The following is an 18978-nucleotide window of genomic DNA, read 5'->3' as shown; positions in this document are numbered from 1 at the left end:
TACGATCTCTGAGCAACTGCTGCAGAGCTGGAGAGTAACTACGTACATTTACTGAAGTACTGTACTTTAGTATTTCCATTTGATGCTACTTTGTACTTCTGCTTTACATGTCGTTTCATGAGGACGTTTCATTTAAACATTTATTTCAGCGTAATAGTCACTTTTCAAATCAAGATTTTAAAAACAAAACATGATAAGTTTCTGAAATATGTCTTTCTGCAAATAAGGTGAAATTCAACAATGGCAGTGACAAATGTTTTTCTGGTGTGTCATGTCTATTTCAGCGCAGGCTAAAAAGCAGGTTCTGAGACTAGTGTCTTCCTGTCATCCCAGGGACAATAGAAAACATGTTCGGGATAAAGAGAGATCTTCCCTTTGACACCTTCAGGACACAAGGATGCAGTAAAGTCAATATTGATGCATCAGAGGACACACCTTATTGTTTCCCTGATAATAATTCCCTGATGAGTTCAGGCCCATTTTCCACACAGGCCACCGTTGTAAAAGAGATGTCTGTAAAACTGTTGACAGGATACCTCAAACTGCAAACAAGGTCAGTTATGAGTATCTATGATGAATTTTTGATCGATGGAGGTTTTATATCTGTAAAACGTTCCTTAAGCCGAGAAAAATTATTTTAAACTCTGTGACGTCATCGCAATGAAAAGATGTGATTCAAGTGGGAACTAGCAGTCAGGGCCAGTGGGAGAAACATTACTGTGCATATTCAGTGGGCTGCATACTGTGGTAGTAATCCTGGAAGCTAGAAACTTCTTGGCATATGCACCAGGTGATTTCAGGGTATTTTTGCAACAACAAAAATTTATTATTAATTTAAGAACATAGAATTACAACAAAATACGTGATTTAGTTTTACATGTCAACCTAACAGTTTGCCTTGATATATTTAGTAAAACTAAACAAAAATGATCTCTCATTTCTTTGGTTTGTGAACGACAGTAACTCATAGTGAGATTTAGATTCTGTTTACAATATTGATTTTTTTTTTCACAACTCATATTAGAGAGGGAATTGCGAAGTATACAATAGAAAGACTTTTAAAGCATTTTTTTTAAGTAGAAAGGACTGAATAAACATAAGACATTTTTGTTTCCCTATTTGTAATGGGTTATTTTTGTACTGTTTTAGTGAAGTAAATTATTTAATTTCTTCCTCCACCATTGCAAGTATACCAAACCCAGTGTGGCATTCAAGCTCACAGGTTGTATTTTTTATTTATTCATATACAGTATATTTTCTGTTAAATATATGATGTGTGAACTTTCGAGGTGCTTTTTTTTTTATTTTAGCTATGGGCAGAAGTGAAATGTATCTCCCAAAATGCTCTTTAACAGCAGCTCTGCCTCTAGAAACAACTAAAACATTTTCAGCATGGCGAGGTGTAGAAGAAGAAAGTAGACCTTTAACTACCTGCAGATACAAACAAAGCTGTTAAAGCTCACACAGACACATTCACTGTCCTCTCCAGCAGAAGCAGTGGAGCTGACATTAAAGCCGCTGCTGTAACAATGCTGACATTTCTGCTACACAAAAGACTGGACATGCATTGAAATGCACTGTATGCTGTACGATTTATCAATGGCATTAAGTAAGGGCACATTGATTTACATCAGCTACATGCCATCTTTCCAATAATTAGGCTGTGCATTTTCATTAAACACAATAGAACGGTGTTTCATGAAGAAAAAGTACTCCTGAACTCTGCGCCTACAGTACACTTCCTCCTCATTAGAGGCATTCTGCAGCGGCCCCGGTCTTCTCTGGAATATTCCTTAAAGGTCACTGTTGATATTTGGACAGCGTTTGCCCTTTCACATGATCGGCAAGCCAACGATCTGAATAGCAAATAGCCCTCTTGTGTTCTGTAAACATATGACACCTCATTGACAAAGTGGCGCTAACACTTATCGCTTAACTCCGAAGAGGTGAAATCAATCATGTGGATACCAGGAGCTGCCATGACCATCTGTATTGTTTAACCTGCAATTTTTATATTGTGAAAGCAGGAAAGTGAAACAATAACCCACATGGCGCGCTCAAGACCAAACACTAAAGCTCTTTCTTTCTTTTTAATACATGATGGGGCGGCAGTAGCTCAGTCCATAGGGACTTGGGGTGGGAACCGGAGGGTCGCCTGTTCAAGTCCCCGTCCGGACCAAAAATGTGGAGCGTGGACTGGTAGCTGGAGAGGTGCCAGTTCACCTCCTGGGCACTGCCGAGGTGCCCCTGAGCAAGGCACCGAACCCCCCAACTGCTCGGAGCGCCTGTCATGGGCAGCCCACTCTGACATTTCTCCATTTAGTGCATGTATGGGTCCAGTTTGTGCATGTGTGTGTTCGGACCTGTGTGTAATTGACAACAGAGTGTAAAATTGAATTTCCCCTCGGGGATTAATAAAGTATATAAAATTAAAAAAATGATTAATAAAAAAATTACACTGCTACTAATGTTACATTTGTTTATAATTTATCATTCAGGGAACGCAAGTACAGCAATCCAGTTTGAGAGTCAGTAAAAGTCCCACTAAGTTGATTAACTGATTAGTCAGTTGATAGAAAATTATTTGTAAAGTAAAAATTGTAAACATTTTTTAGTTCCAGCTTCTCAAAATGTGTGGATTTGCTGCTTCTCTTTGTTCTACCTGTTATTGAAATTAAACAGGGTTGGGTTTTTGACTTTTGGCCAGACAAAAGATGCAATTTGAGGATGTCACAAAACTGTGAGAGACATTTTTCACTCTTTACTGACATTTTATATACCAAATGACTGATTATCGCTAGTTGCAGCTCTAGCTTACTCATGTTTGCACTGTAAATGTACGTCCACGTACTTGTTTTTGCCACAGTCTCAGATTATTATTATGTCTGACAATTTAATGGAAAATGACCTACAGAGTTATACTTTTTTGTTAAAGAGTAAAATCCTTTTTGTTTAACCGGGAACAGCCCCAAAATCGGCATCACCCAACCCACCAGACTCCATTTAAATAAACAGTAATTTTAGCGTGTATAGCGCCAGCATATTTTCACATCTAACTGGGTGAATTAAGGGTTAATTTCAACCAAACCAAAGTTGATGACTGTTGGAGCAGTGGAGAAATGAACCAAGACAGTTTTCGTGAGTTTTATTTTGTTTCTGTCAACCCTGAATGAAGTGTGTTTCACAATGATAAAATTACTGCTTATTTAAATGGAGTCTGGTGGGTTTGGCGATGGCAATTTCGGGGCTGTTCTGGCTAAACAACAATGATCACAGTCTTTCATAAAAGGTCTCGCTCTGTAGGGATCCTTAACATCATGTTGTCAGACACTTAGAATAACAATCTGAGCCTGTCAGTGGCAAAAACAAATAGTTTTAGTGGACGTGTATTGACAGTGAAGCCCCTGATGTTGCAGCCTGTTTTGTGCTCTTGCTCAATTTGAACCAATTTCAAAACTTGTTCTTCCCATTGGTCACACATAAAAAAAAAATAGTGTCCAGATCAAAAAATACCAAATTTACCCTTTAAGCACTGTCTAATCTCTTAAAACATGAAAAAATAACAACTATAAGATACCTATTGAATCCTCAATCCACACGCTGTGTGTGTCCAAAACAAAAAACCTCCATTTCATTTTCAGTGATATGATTGGGGCTATTTTAACTCTAGCTGTCCTGCAATTGCTGTCGTGTGTAGGTGTGTAGCTGAATATAAAAATTATTTACAGCTATGTGTATCAGTTAAAATAGCGAGAAGTGTGTTGCCCAGTATGAGAGTAGTAAACATATTTTATCGCAGATGTTCTTGAGTAAGAGTAAAAAGTATTCTGCAGAATGACTACTCTTAGAAGTAAAATTTATTTTAAAATACTCAAGTATATGTACAGTAATTAAGTAAATGTAATGGGTTACTACCCACGGCTGATTGAAGACAATATGCATGGATCTTCATGCATCTTGTCTTATAATTATAGATGACACTGTAAACAGTAGTCATACTCAGTAAAAATATGGGCTGTGTTATGTTAAATAGTGCCTCTGCTACTTCTAAAGGTAAAAGATTTGTTTCATAAAAGTGTGTTTAATGTTATTGATATTAGCATAAAGAAAGTAGACTAGAAACCCTGTAAATCCTGTGTTAAAATTTGTTGTTGTGTATTGAATAATGAAGATTCAGCCTGTTTTTTACACATTGGTAGATGAGGAAAAGAGATTATATTTTAGAAAAAACTTGACAGTATAATTTAAGTTTTTCTTGTAAACCTTATTTTTCCACCATGAATTAATATTTTATAAGATCAGAACTATTTTAGAAAAGATTATTTAGATCTTGTTTTGTGTCACTTGTATTGATGATTAATTTATATTTCTCTTGTAAGGTCATGTAACCATTTGAGCAAAGAACCTGAAACAACCTCAGATCACTTTTCAAAGCAAAAGTTACACAATTTTCAAGTATTTTCCACCAGTAAATTTTGATGTAGTACTGTCAAGTACTTTACTATACCTGACAATAATAACAATAACATCCAAACAGCTGCTTGAAACTTTGCATACAGGGTTTTCTTGTCTTTCTCTTTCTTATTTTGTATGTGGAATCTTTTTCTCTGCGCAAAGGTCGCTCAGCACCTGGCCTCGACGTATGGAGGAAAGGCTTACGATGTGGCCAAGATGGCCCAGGTCACTGGGCAAAGATGGCCAATAGTGGGGAAAAGATTGGTGTCTGAGTTTCCTTACATCGAGAGTGAGGTAAAGCGTGATTTCGTGCTTAGTTTTGCCAGAACAGGCTCAAATACTCCAGCCTCATGCATGTCTTCTTTTTCAGGTGCTGTATGCGATCAAGGAATACGCCTGCACGGCCACTGACGTTATTGCCCGACGAACACGCCTGGGCTTCTTGAACGTGCAGGCGGCTGATGAAGCCCTCCCACGCATCGTAGAAATCATGGGGAAAGAGCTAGGCTGGAGTGAGGAGCACAAGACGGTATGATTTTACGACAAATTTTATAAAATGAGTTGAATATATGCCCTACCAAAGCAAGTATTTTGTGAAGTTTCACCTGATTGTTTCATTGGTTTGTTTAATAATGTTCCCTACCCCAGAAAAACCTGCTCTGTTTTACATAACGCTTTAAGCCCTGTTGGGCTATTTGAAGTCCTGGTTTCTTCTTCGATCTGTACACAATAGAAAAGGTCCACACCCTTCATCCCTTCAGAGGAAAAGCTCTGTGTGTGTATGAAAGAGATGAAAACTGAACTCTCAACTATTTTAAGCCCTTATTGTTACAGCACAGGGAAGCCACATGTACCGTAAACAAGACATCTGCCACCATGATGAATAGTTTATTCAAGTTATTCAAGTTTTCAAACAGTAGCAGTGACAAACATTGTATGCAGGGGGACAGGTTAAGTAGCGGTGTTTTGTCAGGCTGTAACTCATGTGTTATATTACCTGTTTATTTTCCTTTTAAGAAGTATGTTCACAACCATATATGTTTAAAGGAATACTTCACCCCCCAAATGACCATTTGTATAGCATTTACTAAACCTGTGTTACATTGAATTTGTAAAGAAAACTTTGTATTTCTTTCATGCCTCCATGGTGAATGAAGAATCCAAACGCTGAGAAATTTTTTGATGAGTTGAAGTCATAGGGGTCACCATTTAACAACAGCAAAAATATATCAAAACATCTGTTTACAGACTCTCACATTACATAATCCAAGTCTTATTTATCCAGTTGTATGCTCAGTACTTCCCAAACAAACAGCCTCTTTCTGAGAACAGAATGAAAAGTAAAACTTGACAAAGTTCTCCTCAGAGCCAGACTACATTGACAAAAACAGAAATTTTACATAGCTAAACAGGAAGCTGCTGGTCTGCCACTGCCTCAATTAGTTAGTTTGTTAGTGTTATTGTTTGACTTTGGTGTTTTACAGGGTTATTTCAGATTCACCGAAGTCACACAATAACACTAACAATCAAACCAATCGAGGCAGCGGGAGACCAGCAGCTACTACGTTCAAGCAAGTGAACTGTTTTTGTCAATCAAGTCTGGCTTTGAGGGGAGCATAGATAAGTTTCACTTTTAGTTCAGTTCCCCATTACAAAGCCTGTTTTTTGGGAAGTCCTAAGCATATGACTGGATAAATAAGACTTGGATTATATAGCACGAGTCATGTGAGAGTTTAGAAACGGATGTTTTGATATAGTTTTGCTATTGTTCAACGTGATTTCAATTCATCAAGAATTTTCTCTGTTTATGGGTTTCGTTCACTGTGGAGGCATGCAAGTAAAACTAAGTTTTCTTTACAAATTCAACATTACATGGGTTGAGTAACTGATATACAAATCAGGGCATGAAGTATTCCTTTAAATATTTAAGTGCTCATTTAAGTATTCCTTTAGTGTTCTAGCAGATGAAGTGTAGCAGTATCACTACAAGCTGATTTCTGACTCCTTTTTTCTCTCTACTAATGTGAAATCCAGGCAGAGCTTGAAGCAGCCAGGAAGTTTCTGTACCATGAGATGGGCTACAGGTCACGCTCTGAACAGCTGACCAAGACATCTGAGATCAACCTGGACAACCAGGAGATAGCCAGGTCACTATTTTTTTTAAATTTTTTTTTAACTAAAACCTTTACCTAAAAGTTCTTTGAGGAGTGTCCTCTGTCTGTCCAGCCACCTTACAACAGATAAGATAAAAATATCATCTGAGTCACGTGCTCCTGTGCACTCAGAGCAAAAGGCTTAACGTGCAGGAAGTGATGCTAAGGGTGCTGTGTGGGCATTTTTTGTGATTTTTTTTGTAATAAAAATGTTTTTTAATTCATTGTGTCCCTTCCTTTTGAAACCACACCTACACCCTTGGGTTCAGTAATTACTGTTGTACATGAGTTAGCAACAATAAGGTATAAAATCGCATTCTTTTTTTAAAGACACAACAAAAACAAATTTAAAACCCTGTAACATGAGCCAAGCATGATGAACTTTTCTTTGTCATGATTCACCATCTCTAATGAGATTAAAGTAATACGATATACTGTCATTCAGTCTTGTTAATTCTACAGAATCAAATGTAAAGAAGCGTGGAAATAAAGCTCTGAAATCTGTGTGACAGGTACAAGAAACGTTTCCACAACTTTGACAAAGAAAGCAAAGGATTCATCACCACTGTCGATGTCCAGCAAGTTTTAGAAGTGAGTCTCCTTTTATCCCTCCTTTCCCTTCCTTTTTCTTCTTGTCTGTCTCTCATCGTTATACACTTGTTTTCATTACCTGTTATCGATCCCTCGTCTTGTTTTTTTCTCTCTGCAGAGCATCAATGTCCAAATTGATGAAAATGCGCTCCATGAAATCCTTAATGAGGTGGATCTCAACAAGAACGGACAAGTGGAAATTGATGAATTCATGCAGGTACGTAACACGTAGACAGTGAGGAGAGAGGGGGCATCTGATAGCCCATCATTTCCTGTATTTGTTTCAGCAGATATTTCACTATTTACTGCAATGCTGCTGTCACCATTCTTTGCTTTAACTATTAAACTGTGATGCTTGGTACAGAAGTGAAGGAAGCAGTCAGTATTTTTGAAATATCTGCAATATCTTATTTTACATTTTCTGTTAAAGCCACCTGTGAAATAAGTGTCACATTGTTACCTCAGGTTTTTGTCAATGCCACAATGGTGAAATAGGCTTCCTGTAATCAAGGCTCATTAACGCATAAATGCATAGTAAAATAGAATTTCACATGTAAATATAAAAGAAGCAGTTTTAACATTTAATGCCCTCTAATGAAGAACCACATACAACAAAATAAAATGAGCTCAAAAGTGGAGTGATATTACACAATAAATAATACTGCCTCATTCCCAGTGTGTCTGCAGGTCTTTAAAAAGTCTTAAAATGTCCGAAATGTAATAAATATTGCGTCTTAAAAGTAATTAAATTTGAATATGTGATGTCTTTATTGCCTCAATCATCTTATCTAATTTAATTTATCAATTTTTCAGTTTCTTTTTGTCAAAATGGGTTAAAGGGTAAGTTTGGTATTTTTCAGCCTGGAATCTATTTTCCCATTCTTTTGTGACTAAGTGACTAATGGGAACAACAATTTTTGAAATTGGTCTAGTAATGAGCAAGAAGACTGCAGCCAACAGCAGCGAAACAGGCTGCAACGTAACCACTCAGGGCAATTGTGCAATGTTAATTTACATCCTCTAGTGTTTGTTTTAGACACTAACTTATGGAAAGGATCCCGACAGAGATAGAACTTTTTGTGAAAGAGTTAGAACCTTTTTTGTGTAACCAGAAACAGCCCCAAAATCGCCTTCGCCAAACCCACCAGACTCCATTTAGATAAACGGTAATTTAACATGTATAGAGCCAACATATTGTCACATCTAAGTGGGTGAATTCAAATCAATTCAGTAAAACTTTATTTATCCCAAAGGAAATTCTTGTGCCAGAGAATGCCTCAAATTACAGTAACACTAAGTACAGTAACCACAATGTAATAATTCACAACCAGTACCAACCAGACAACCAGTTGGTTCCCACGGTCAGGGTCACTCACTGGGTCCAGTTTTATAATAATAGAGTATTAAATATCTGGCAAAATATACAAATATACAATGTAGAAGTGTTTTCAAAGAGCGGAAGCAAAAATTAGTGCCTAATAGAGAAACAACAGGAGTACGATAAGTACAAGAGCTACTGAGAATGAACAAAAATGGTGAAAAAAAAAACAGACTGCTCCTGATAGTCAATGTTAAATTGAATTCTATATAACAATGAGAAGTAGGATTGCCCATGACTGAGAAAAGGATATTGCACTACACTGACAAGTGATCATGATACTGAATAGAAATAATGCACATGATGTTGTGAAAAAATATTGCACAAGATGTAAGTAGTAATGTGGATCATATGAAGTAATAATGCACCTAATGTAGGTGAATATTGCTGTCAGTGTCCTTCGTTTTATTAAATTAAAGTTTATTTCAACCAAACCCGAGTTGGTAATTGTTAGAACAGTGGAAAGATGAACCAATATGGTCTTTGTGAGTTTTATTTTGTTTCTGTCAGCTTTAAATGAAGTGTGTTTTGGGATGATAAAATTACTGTTTATTTAAATGGAGTCTGGTGGGTTTGACGATAGCGATTTTGAGACTGTTTCAAGCTAAACAAAAAGGATCTTACTCTTTCACAAAAAGGTGTGTCTCTGTAGGGATTCTTTCCATAATGTTTTCAGACAGAATAACATTCTGAACCTGTCAGTTTAAAAAACAAACACTTTTGGAGGACGGAAAGTGACAGTGCACAATTGCCCCTTAACTTTACATTGCTACCTGTTTTGCTGCTGCCGGCTGCAGCTTTCTTGCTCAATACTGGACCAGTTTCAGAAATTGCTGTTCCCATTAGTCACTTACGAACAAAAACACAAGGTTTGAAAAATACCAGACTTAACCTTTAAGCTCTTTAGCATGACGGACCACCATCCTGATGTTACAAAACATTAATCCTTCCACTGAACCCAATATTTAACTTCATACATGCACTTACCTGTTGACAAAATATGGATTTACCTTATTTACTCCAATAACTATATTCCTACATAAAACCTACCTCTGCTCATGACTTCATATACTCTACTTACCTTTACATGTAGCTGCAAGAAAAAGAAGATTTATCCAAAAATCTTTCCTACATTTGGTTAAAAAATGATCTTGAAAAGTTCTTAAAAAGCATTAAATTCAAGAGTCTGATACCTGCAGACACCATGTCTCCATCCTATACCACTGCATAAAATATATGTGTATAAGTGAACGTCATTTAGTTTGGAATTTAATCTCTGTTATCCTCTCTGAAAAAATCTCCTCAACAAGTAATTTTTTGTCCTTAATTAAGCCCTAAAACCTTATTTTCCTCAACCTGTTTGAAATAAGAATAACTAAAGCAGTTTGCTGCATAGAATCAAAACGAATTTTTTTACCAAAGCTTGAAATGAATGAATGAATGTTAATTTGCACTGGAAACAAACAAATATTCTCACTGCACTGGCAAATTCTTTCACTTTTATAAGATAATTGGACTTTGGGGGTATTTATGTATCAAGTGCAGATTTCTGCAGAAAAGACTGAATCTAAAACCACCTGGAAATAAAGTTAAAAATCATCTGAGTGCCTGTAAGCACTGTGGTGTGATAAGCCATTAAAGCCTAACACCTCTGTCAGTAACAGCAGAACAAACAGGACTGAGGAGATGGGGGCTGGATAATATAAGCCCAGGGGAACGCAATCCTTTACACACTTTTGTTTCCTTTATTTTACTGCTTTTTTAGCTCTGAGGTTATTATGTGTGTTGCCATATTGCTGCCTCATCATGCTTCAGAAATAATGACAATCTTGACACATTTTGTCCTGAATTCATAACAGTGCATCACATTTTAAACAGTGGTTTATAGGTCTGTGTTTTCTTATTGTAGATACTCATTTACAATCTCAGGAAATTGTAGCAGTGAAAGCAGCTTTCTCCTGTCTGTAGTTTTCAGTGTTATCACCCAGATGAATACAGCGTATTCCTCCTCATATATGCTATAATGTCACTAGTGCTGCAACACAAATTACCCCATCGTTAACAAAAGGCCATTGTCCACCTGAGATGTGCGAGCGACGAACATCCGCTCCTGCAAACAGAAGGTGTGAAGTCTGACTACCTGGAGCTAATTAGAAAGGAGAATCTCTGTCAGCGACTTGTGTAATGAGGCCTTAAGTGTGTCTGGGCCTTCCGTGTCCGTCCGTGGCTAAATAAATTACTTTCTCACTTGACAACAAAGTCCAGAAAAGAGTCATTATGGGGGAGCTTGATGACAGTTGAGGATTTAGTCTTCATTAGTGTGCCGGTTTCTCCGCTGGCCGAGGAGACGAGCTGATAAATCTGTAAGAGAAGCCTTTTTTTTTGTTGTCCCTTCTGTGACAAGTAAACATAATGGAGTTAAGTATTTAATCATACATGTCATGTATATTTTTCATTCTGAATGTCTGTTTCTGCTTGTGTGTATGCTCGACCTGCACATGGATGACCTTAGGGGCAACATACAGGTAGTGTATATGCGCAGCACTGATGGGAAAACTGTAACCCCCGTGTCCTTCAAGACTGACTTTAGTTCTCACATTAACAATTAAGTCACATAAAACTTTATGAAGTCCTCTGGTGGCTAAAGGGACAAAAAACACACTAAAAGCATTCAAGATGTGTTAAAGCTACACTAGGAAACTTAATTTTCTCATTGTCGACAAATCCCATGAAAAGACCAAAACCAACAATGAATTCATCCTGCTAATCCTGCTAGTGTTTGTCTGGTCTTAATGATATTTGTTGACAATAAAGAAAATATAGAACAATACCTTCCTTGTCCTTATAAATGCTGCAGTATAAATATGCAGAAATTCTTCAATATGTTGTCTTAGGCTGTGTTCAGACTGCAGGCAAAGCAAAAGATTTGTTTCTCAAATTAAAGACAGACTGTTTGCACTTTAATTTGTCAGCCCAGTCTCCAGAAGAAATGTTAGAATTGTACATTTCTGCAAACCATGAATACGTCATGTTTCATACATATCATATCAGAGTTTCTATAGTGGCATAGTGTATGAGCTAACTTTGTTTATGGGAGGTTGAGGGTATGGTGGCTAGGGCTGAGAGATATAATGACTATGTACGATATATTGACATATTTTCAAGTAAGATATAAATTTAGACAACACCGTCTAAATCAGTCTGTGAGATGAATGAAATGACCACAGCACATGTGCAGTCCAGCACTGCACCGCTAGTTTGTGTGTGAGGTGGATCATAGCACATCGGCGTGCTTCTTGGTAGTTGTAGTCTATTGTGTGACACTAAGACAGCTCCTGGACGCAGGCGACAGAGCTGTGTAAAAAATGCAGCAACGACACAGATGTTTCATATACAACACGTACATGACCTGACCATAACCAGATGCTTCCACCCAAAGTGCCAGCAGACAATTTATTTTAGTATCTGTCAACAGACTGTTGTTCTTCATGTTGTTTTCCATAATGCTCTTCTAGAGGCAGCATTGGTTCTGCTCAGCACTTCCATCAGTCTGGTTTTAACATCATCATTGTGAGTCACATTCAAAAACACTTTGAAATTTGTATCCGGACTGAGACACATCTGTAGAAATCTAATTGGCATTTCAAATCACCTCAGATTTGCAAAAATTGAATTTCCCATTAATGTCATTTGTAAAATCAGATTGGATTTGTGTGTCTAACCTATCTGCATTGGTTGCTGGTGTCACAACTTAAGTGCAACACACACCGCCGCTGTCGCGGCGCTGTGGCCGTCAAGTGCCGCCCCCCAACACACACTGGCAGCGGCGCGCAGCGGCACCGTCGACGTGTATTTCCCACCCCAGCCCGCTAGGTGGCTGTACCTACACTAGTCGCCAACGGTTGCCAACTGCTAGTAATGGAAGAAGAAGAGGAAAAACTTTGAGGCAACAACAACTTGGATTTCATGGGTCAGTTTCTTATCAAAGTCGTCTTATTAAAATTTTGAAACAACCGCGCTGGAAATAGAGCAGTGGGCTGAAGCAGAGCGGCGCGGCGTGTCAGCCGGCGCCAGTGTGGGTTGGTTCATAGAATATAATGGAGGCGGGCGTTTTGACGCGCGGCGTATGGCGGCGGTGTGTGTTGCACTTTAGGCATCAGTAACAATGTAGATACACTGGTGACTTGACTTTCAACGGAAGCATGAGAAATGGACATCTACATTTTGCCCTCCAAACAGTTGCCCTGTAGAGCTAAGCTAGCAGCAGCATGGATTCTGCTCAGCACTTCTGTCACTATGGATTTGACGGTGTCATCGTGTGCATTCAAAGATACGTTGAATTGATTTGAGCATACAGAGCATCAGAACTGAGAAGCATCTGTAAAAATTCAATTGGAATCGGATTTCAAATCCCTTCCAATTTCCAAAATCACATTTTATGTGATGTGTTTTTTGATGTGGATATGTCAAAAAAAAAAAAGGGGGGGATTTGGGTTGGCAGTGTGAACAAGGCCTTAGATGCTTCCTAATAAACTGGAGACAAGTCTCTCGTGGTTTCATGCTTCATTGAATCAGGCATATAAAGAATCTCTCTTTAAAAGGAAGGAAGGGATGCAGCTCTTTTAAAACTCCAGTCGCCCCTAAAACAGCTTCATTTCCCACCTAGTGCAGCTTTAATACAAAAAGAAGGCAGTTGGTGTTTGGTGTCCGGGATGTGTGTAGGTGATCGGGCACACAACAGGATATTGACGTTGTCGTAGCGATAATTGTTAAAGCAGCTCTGCTTGACAAATTAACCTTTCCCGCTGTTCTCTGCAGCTGATGAGTGCGGTGAAGAAGGGACAAGTGTCGGACAGCCGCCTGGCCATGCTGATGAAAACGGCAGAGGAGACTCTGAATAAAAGAGGGCCGGTGACGGTGGACCGGAGCGGGGGTGGAGTCTGAGCCCAAGGGTGCCAAGAAAAAATTCAGCTACTGGTTCTTTTTAAAAGTGGTGATGACAAAAGGGTTCTCATGCAAATGGTGTTATTTGAATGACAATAATGCAATCAAGCACACGGCAGGGTGAATTTGGCCAAATCAAGCCTCACTCCTGAATGTGTTTTGAGGGAAATAGTATCTAATGAATGAGGCTGAGGTTTGTTTTCCATGAGGGTAGATCTGTCTGTTTTCTTAACATCTGGTGCCTCTGATATTACACAGCACATCTGTTTTATACTGTCTTTTAAACTTTGATATTTTAATCATGACCATTATCTTTGTACTTCTCCAACACTCCTTTTTAAACTCAATTTTTTTTAAATAGTATGGACACTGATTGTTGGTTAAACACTGTCCTCAATGCAATGCAGCTTTTTCATGTGGCAACTGAGCATTTGTTTATGCTTTATTTTATGGGTCTGCTATCATTTATCGAAATAATGCCCTGGAAATAATTTGTAACCTGGTGCCAATTATAGGGAAAATAGAGATGGTGTTCATAAATGTTTACAGGCATGCAACTTAATATAAATGAAGAATAAAGCTTCCATAATTTAATGATAAATAAATATTACCATGACTGAAATTGACCCTATTTTACCTGTAATAAGTAACAAGTAACTAGTTATTTCCAGGAAACTTCCAAAAAAGTAACAGTGGACCCCTAATACAAAGTCGCACCGAGCATGTAAATGTGATCAAAGCACGTTACAAGCACTGGTCAGTTAATATTCAATGGGTTTTAAAGCACTCTGAGATGTTTCTGAAGTACTTCTACTCCTGCTGACCTGAAATAAGTGTGGGAGGAATCTTACATGTTCATGCCTACTGTGTTTTTCCATTTAGTGCACTACCAGCAAACAGCTACACTATGGAAGCCCATTTCTGCCAGTGTGATGACAAAAAAGAGTTATTATAACAAAAAAATCTGAAAGTTTCTCAAAGTAATGAGTTAGTATAAATTAATTAATATTTCAAGCAGGTGGAGTTAGTATCTCATGTAATTGAGAAAGTTTCTACAAATCATGACTCAGAATCTTAAAATAATGAAAAACTTTTGCAAGATAGTGAGACACTTTCTCAAACTAATGAAATAATACCTTGAAATAATGAGAAACGTTATGAAAATAATGATTAGATATTTTTTAAAAAACACAGAAATTTCTCAAAATAAAGAGTTAGTATCTCAAAAATAAGAAACCTTCTCTGAATAATCAGTTAGTATCTCAGAATAATCAAAGTTTCTGAAAGTAGTGTATTAGTAGCTCAGAGTAATGGATTACTGTCTGAAAATAATCACAAACTTTCTAAAAATAATGACCTAGTATCTCCAAATGAGAAACTTTTTTCAAGTTAGAATCAGAAACTTTATGAAAATAATGACTTAGTACCTCAAAATGTGAAATGTTCTCAAGTTAGCATCACAAATTAATGAGAAACTGTCTCAAAATAATGAGAAACTTTCTGTAAATAATGACCTAGTATCTTGAAATTAAAGTTAGTCAAGTTATTATGTCATGTAAATGAGATAATGAGACAAATAATGACTTAGTATGTCAAAAATAATAAGAATCTTTCTTAAGAAGGATGAGTATATCAAAATGGAAATGGATTTTCCAAAATCATGACTTTATATTTCATAATAAGAAATTGAAATTACTTTTCTATCTCAAAATAATGATTTATTATATTTTGAGATATTAAATGATTATTTTGAGAAAACTGAAATACTAAGCCATTACTTGAGAAATCTGTTATTATTTTTAAGAAATGTAAGATCTCAAAAATGATATGAAACAACACTTATTTTGAGGAAGTTTCTCATAATTACTTACAGATTTTTTTTATTTATTTATTTTATTTTATTTTTTGTCACACACGGAAATGAGCTTCCATAACTACCAGAACTGAAGTTTACATTGCAAGGTTTTGAGCTTTAGTGTTTTTCTGAGACAGATACTTTTTAATCTTTTCTTTCCATTCATATTTTTTATTATTTATTTCCCATGTCACTTCAGCAGTTTATAGACACAACATACATTTACAGGGATTTAAATAAATTGCATGAGAAATCAGGATTTCAAATACATTTATTTTTTTTGCATGCTACATGTTAACCATTTCTCTCTAATAATGTAAAGCCTAATCTTTATTTTTACAATGTATTTGAAGTTCTTTTATTTTTTTGTGCTTGTGGTTGAGAGCAGAGAGGAAGTGTATATATAATACTGCATGCGTGTTAGCTGATGTTGTTATTGTTTATGTGACACAAATAGGACATTTTTAATCCAGCAAGGACGTCATGTCGGAGCATATTGTACTTTTTTGTGATTTTGAGCAAAGGAAAAGGCAGCACACTGTGTGAATGTATATGTGCCTTGATGTGCCTAAGATATGACCCTCTTTTTCACAATGCCACACTCCATGTTTAACAAACACAGGAAATTATGGTAAAGAATGTAAAGATATTTAATAAGTTGTTACATAAAGAATAGTATATAAATTGTATTGTATGTTTTATTTTAGAATATAGGTTTTGTTGGGAGGGGTTCCATGTTGGAGAGGTTAACAACCAGAATGTAACCCCGCTGATAATTTAGTAATTTGACCTGTATAAATCAAAAGCTACTTGTATTTTATTGGGCTGGATGTTGTTTACTTATTTTATGATGAGATAGTTCCTGTTTAAAATCCAAATGTTTTGAGTTTTAATAGAATTTTATTCAGGTAAAGATCATGTACAGCTGCTTTTGTTTTGATATTTACCATTCAAAGGCCCTGAAAACGTATATAGAACTAAATGTTTTTGTTTTCACAGGTTTATAGTTAGGTGGGACTCATTTGGAAAAAAAGGTGATGTCATGTACTTCTAATCACTAATCAGGATTGAGGGCTTTAAAGGGTAACTTCAATATTTTTCCACCTGGCTCCTTTTGTCCGACATTTTTGTGTCTAAGTGACTGATGGTGATGATTGTTGAAACTGGTCCAGTATTGAGTGAGAGCGCTGCAGCTGGCAGCTGTGAAACAGGCTTCAATGCACACACTCAGGGGATTTGTTCACCCTCAGAGTGCGTCCACAAAAAGTGCTTGTTTTTGTCACTGACGGGTTCAGATTGTTACTTTAAGTGTCTGACAACATTACGGAGGATTTTAGTGTGGACAGAGGTAGCATATTTTCACATCCAAGTGGGTGAATCGAGGTTTCATTTAAACTAAACCAGAGTTGGGAAATGTTGGAACAGTGGATGAAGTGGACCAAGACAACTTTTGTGAGTTTTATTTTGTGTCTGTTGACTTCGAATGAATGTGTTATACGAGTATAAAATTACTGTTTATTTAAATGGAATCTGGTGAGTTTGGCGATGGCAATTTGGGGCTGTTTTTGGTTAAACAAAAAGGATCTTTGTCTTTAACCAAAAGGTCTATCTCTGTAGGGATCCTTTAGATGATTTTGTCAGACACTAATAAAAACAATCTGAGCCTGTCAGTGGCAAAAACAAACATTTTTAGTGGATGTAAATTGACAGTGCACAACTGGCCTGAATTGTTACATCACAGGCTGTTTCACAGCTGCCAGCTGCAACACTCTCGCTTAATACTGGACCAATTTCAAAAGTCCTTGCGTCCCTTATTCACTTAAACATAAAGTCAAGGACAAATTTCTCAAAGACCGTGTTCAAATAGATTCAAATTAAGGATGCACAACAATATCGGCATGTCATCAGAATCGGCTCTTATTTTGCACAATAAATGAATATTACATACATTGAAAACCATTATATGCCATCCGCTGGTGGGCCATCACAAGAAAAGTATGCATGCATACTGTGATGTTAATTCTGCGACAGAAGAGACTTGATCATCACTAAAATTAGGTAGGGAAAAAAGTTGATATATCGTTATCAGTATCGGTTATTGGTTAAATGAGTTGTTATATATCGGCATATCGGATATTGGCAAAAAATTCAGTATCATGCATCCATAATTTTAACCCTTTGGCAAAAACATTAAACCGTAACCTGTGCAACAATTTGACCCCTCTGTGAGTATTTCTGTTCTTTGGAGAAAGATAAAATAGTTCCTGTCTTAAAGTATTGAGCAGTGTTTCAGCATTTGAGAAGCTTTTAGACTGTTAGATCTGTTGCTCAAACTTGGCTTCCTGGATTGCAGTTTATTTTGCTTAGTTCAAAGGCCATCAAAAAAGTGAAAATGACAAAATTGTTGTAGTAGCCATACCAGAGTTTTTGGTAATTAAAATCAGACATCACAATCAGTATCAATAAATGAGGAAAAAAGGTACTCTAAAACTGCATCTAAAACTAGTCCCAGAGTCGCAATTAATATAAGTATTTTAGTTAGGTCTGTTAGGATCTCCTGCGTCTTTTTAAAATGGTAAATAAAAGTGAGAAGGTTTCATTCCTCCAACATGGCAGTAAGTCCATCCTCACACCTCCTTTTTATAAACCTCCTGTTGAAGGTTTTTTTTTTTATTGTAAAAGAAGTGTCTGTGTGCTTCTTTATTGCCTTCATATTATGATTTATATAGATCACTACCTGCGATTTATCTATATGACCTTATTTTAATGCAGTAAACAGAATCATTCCATAATGTTTTCTCCCATGTACCATCACTGTAACTGTTACTGAAGTGTATGTGTGTATCAGTGTTTGGTCACATGGGAGGTTCAGCTACAATACCTCCACACTGAGGACCCTTCAAACTGCCAACAACCGCCCGTCAAGAATAGCTCATGGGCAGCACGACTTAAATCCACATCCCGATGTTTGATTGTCTTCTATGGATGAAATTACAGCTTTATCCAGGCTCAAAGAGAATCATATTCCATATACTGCAAGAATACTGTGAGCCAGTCTTCAGGTAAAAAAGCAATTATCTAATTAAATGTATCTGGTTGCTTGCAAAGCTTTGTTGGGCTTTTTGTGTTTCTTGTGTGAGCATCGTTTATAGCTGGCGTCATAACAGCGGAGAGAAGAGATGTGACAGCCTGTGAATGGGACAGAAAAGACGTGGATATGCTTTCTGTAGGAAAATTTTAAGTTGTTTGAATTTGAGTTAAATGTTTTTCTTGTCAAATTACTGAAAAATTAAGCTTTGAAATCAAGGGGATAAAAGCGATGAGACTTAAGTACAATTTTTCTCTTAAACAACTTTACTTAAACATAAAATATGTAATCTCCTGCTGCAGAGTGTCTCTCAATCAGAACAAAAACAAAAGACGGAGCAAGTCCATCATTGCAGTCTTCCAGTTACTATTCCTTCAGTTTTCATTGTTAAGGAGGTTTTTACCGGGAGCCGTATTATCCACAGAGGGGTTGTCCTCTCTTAAACAAACGGACCAGGCAATTAATACCGGTAAAAACACTCAATAAAGCAGTTTAACGTTAAAAATAAGTGTTT

The 18978-nt window shown here is 36.9% G+C and overlaps 1 protein-coding gene across 2 annotated transcripts in view; it reads left to right on the top strand.

Moving 5' to 3' along the window:
* Positions 1-18483, top strand: part of gpd2 (glycerol-3-phosphate dehydrogenase 2 (mitochondrial)) — a 53409-nt gene extending 34926 nt beyond the window's left edge. For both annotated transcript variants that reach the window (XM_050062966.1, XM_050062964.1), the window contains 6 exons: positions 4618-4749; positions 4826-4984; positions 6490-6602; positions 7121-7199; positions 7318-7416; positions 13396-18483. In XM_050062966.1, the coding sequence (XP_049918923.1) occupies positions 4618-4749; positions 4826-4984; positions 6490-6602; positions 7121-7199; positions 7318-7416; positions 13396-13521 (708 nt within the window). In that variant the 3' untranslated portion in view covers positions 13522-18483. The remainder of the gene's footprint in view (positions 1-4617; positions 4750-4825; positions 4985-6489; positions 6603-7120; positions 7200-7317; positions 7417-13395) is intronic.
* Positions 18484-18978: the final 495 nt, after the last annotated feature.

The sequence above is a fragment of the Epinephelus moara genome, chromosome 15, assembly GCF_006386435.1.
Source record: "Epinephelus moara isolate mb chromosome 15, YSFRI_EMoa_1.0, whole genome shotgun sequence".
Taxonomy (NCBI): Eukaryota; Metazoa; Chordata; class Actinopteri; order Perciformes; family Serranidae; genus Epinephelus; species Epinephelus moara.
This window is presented reverse-complemented; position numbering and strand designations above follow the sequence as displayed.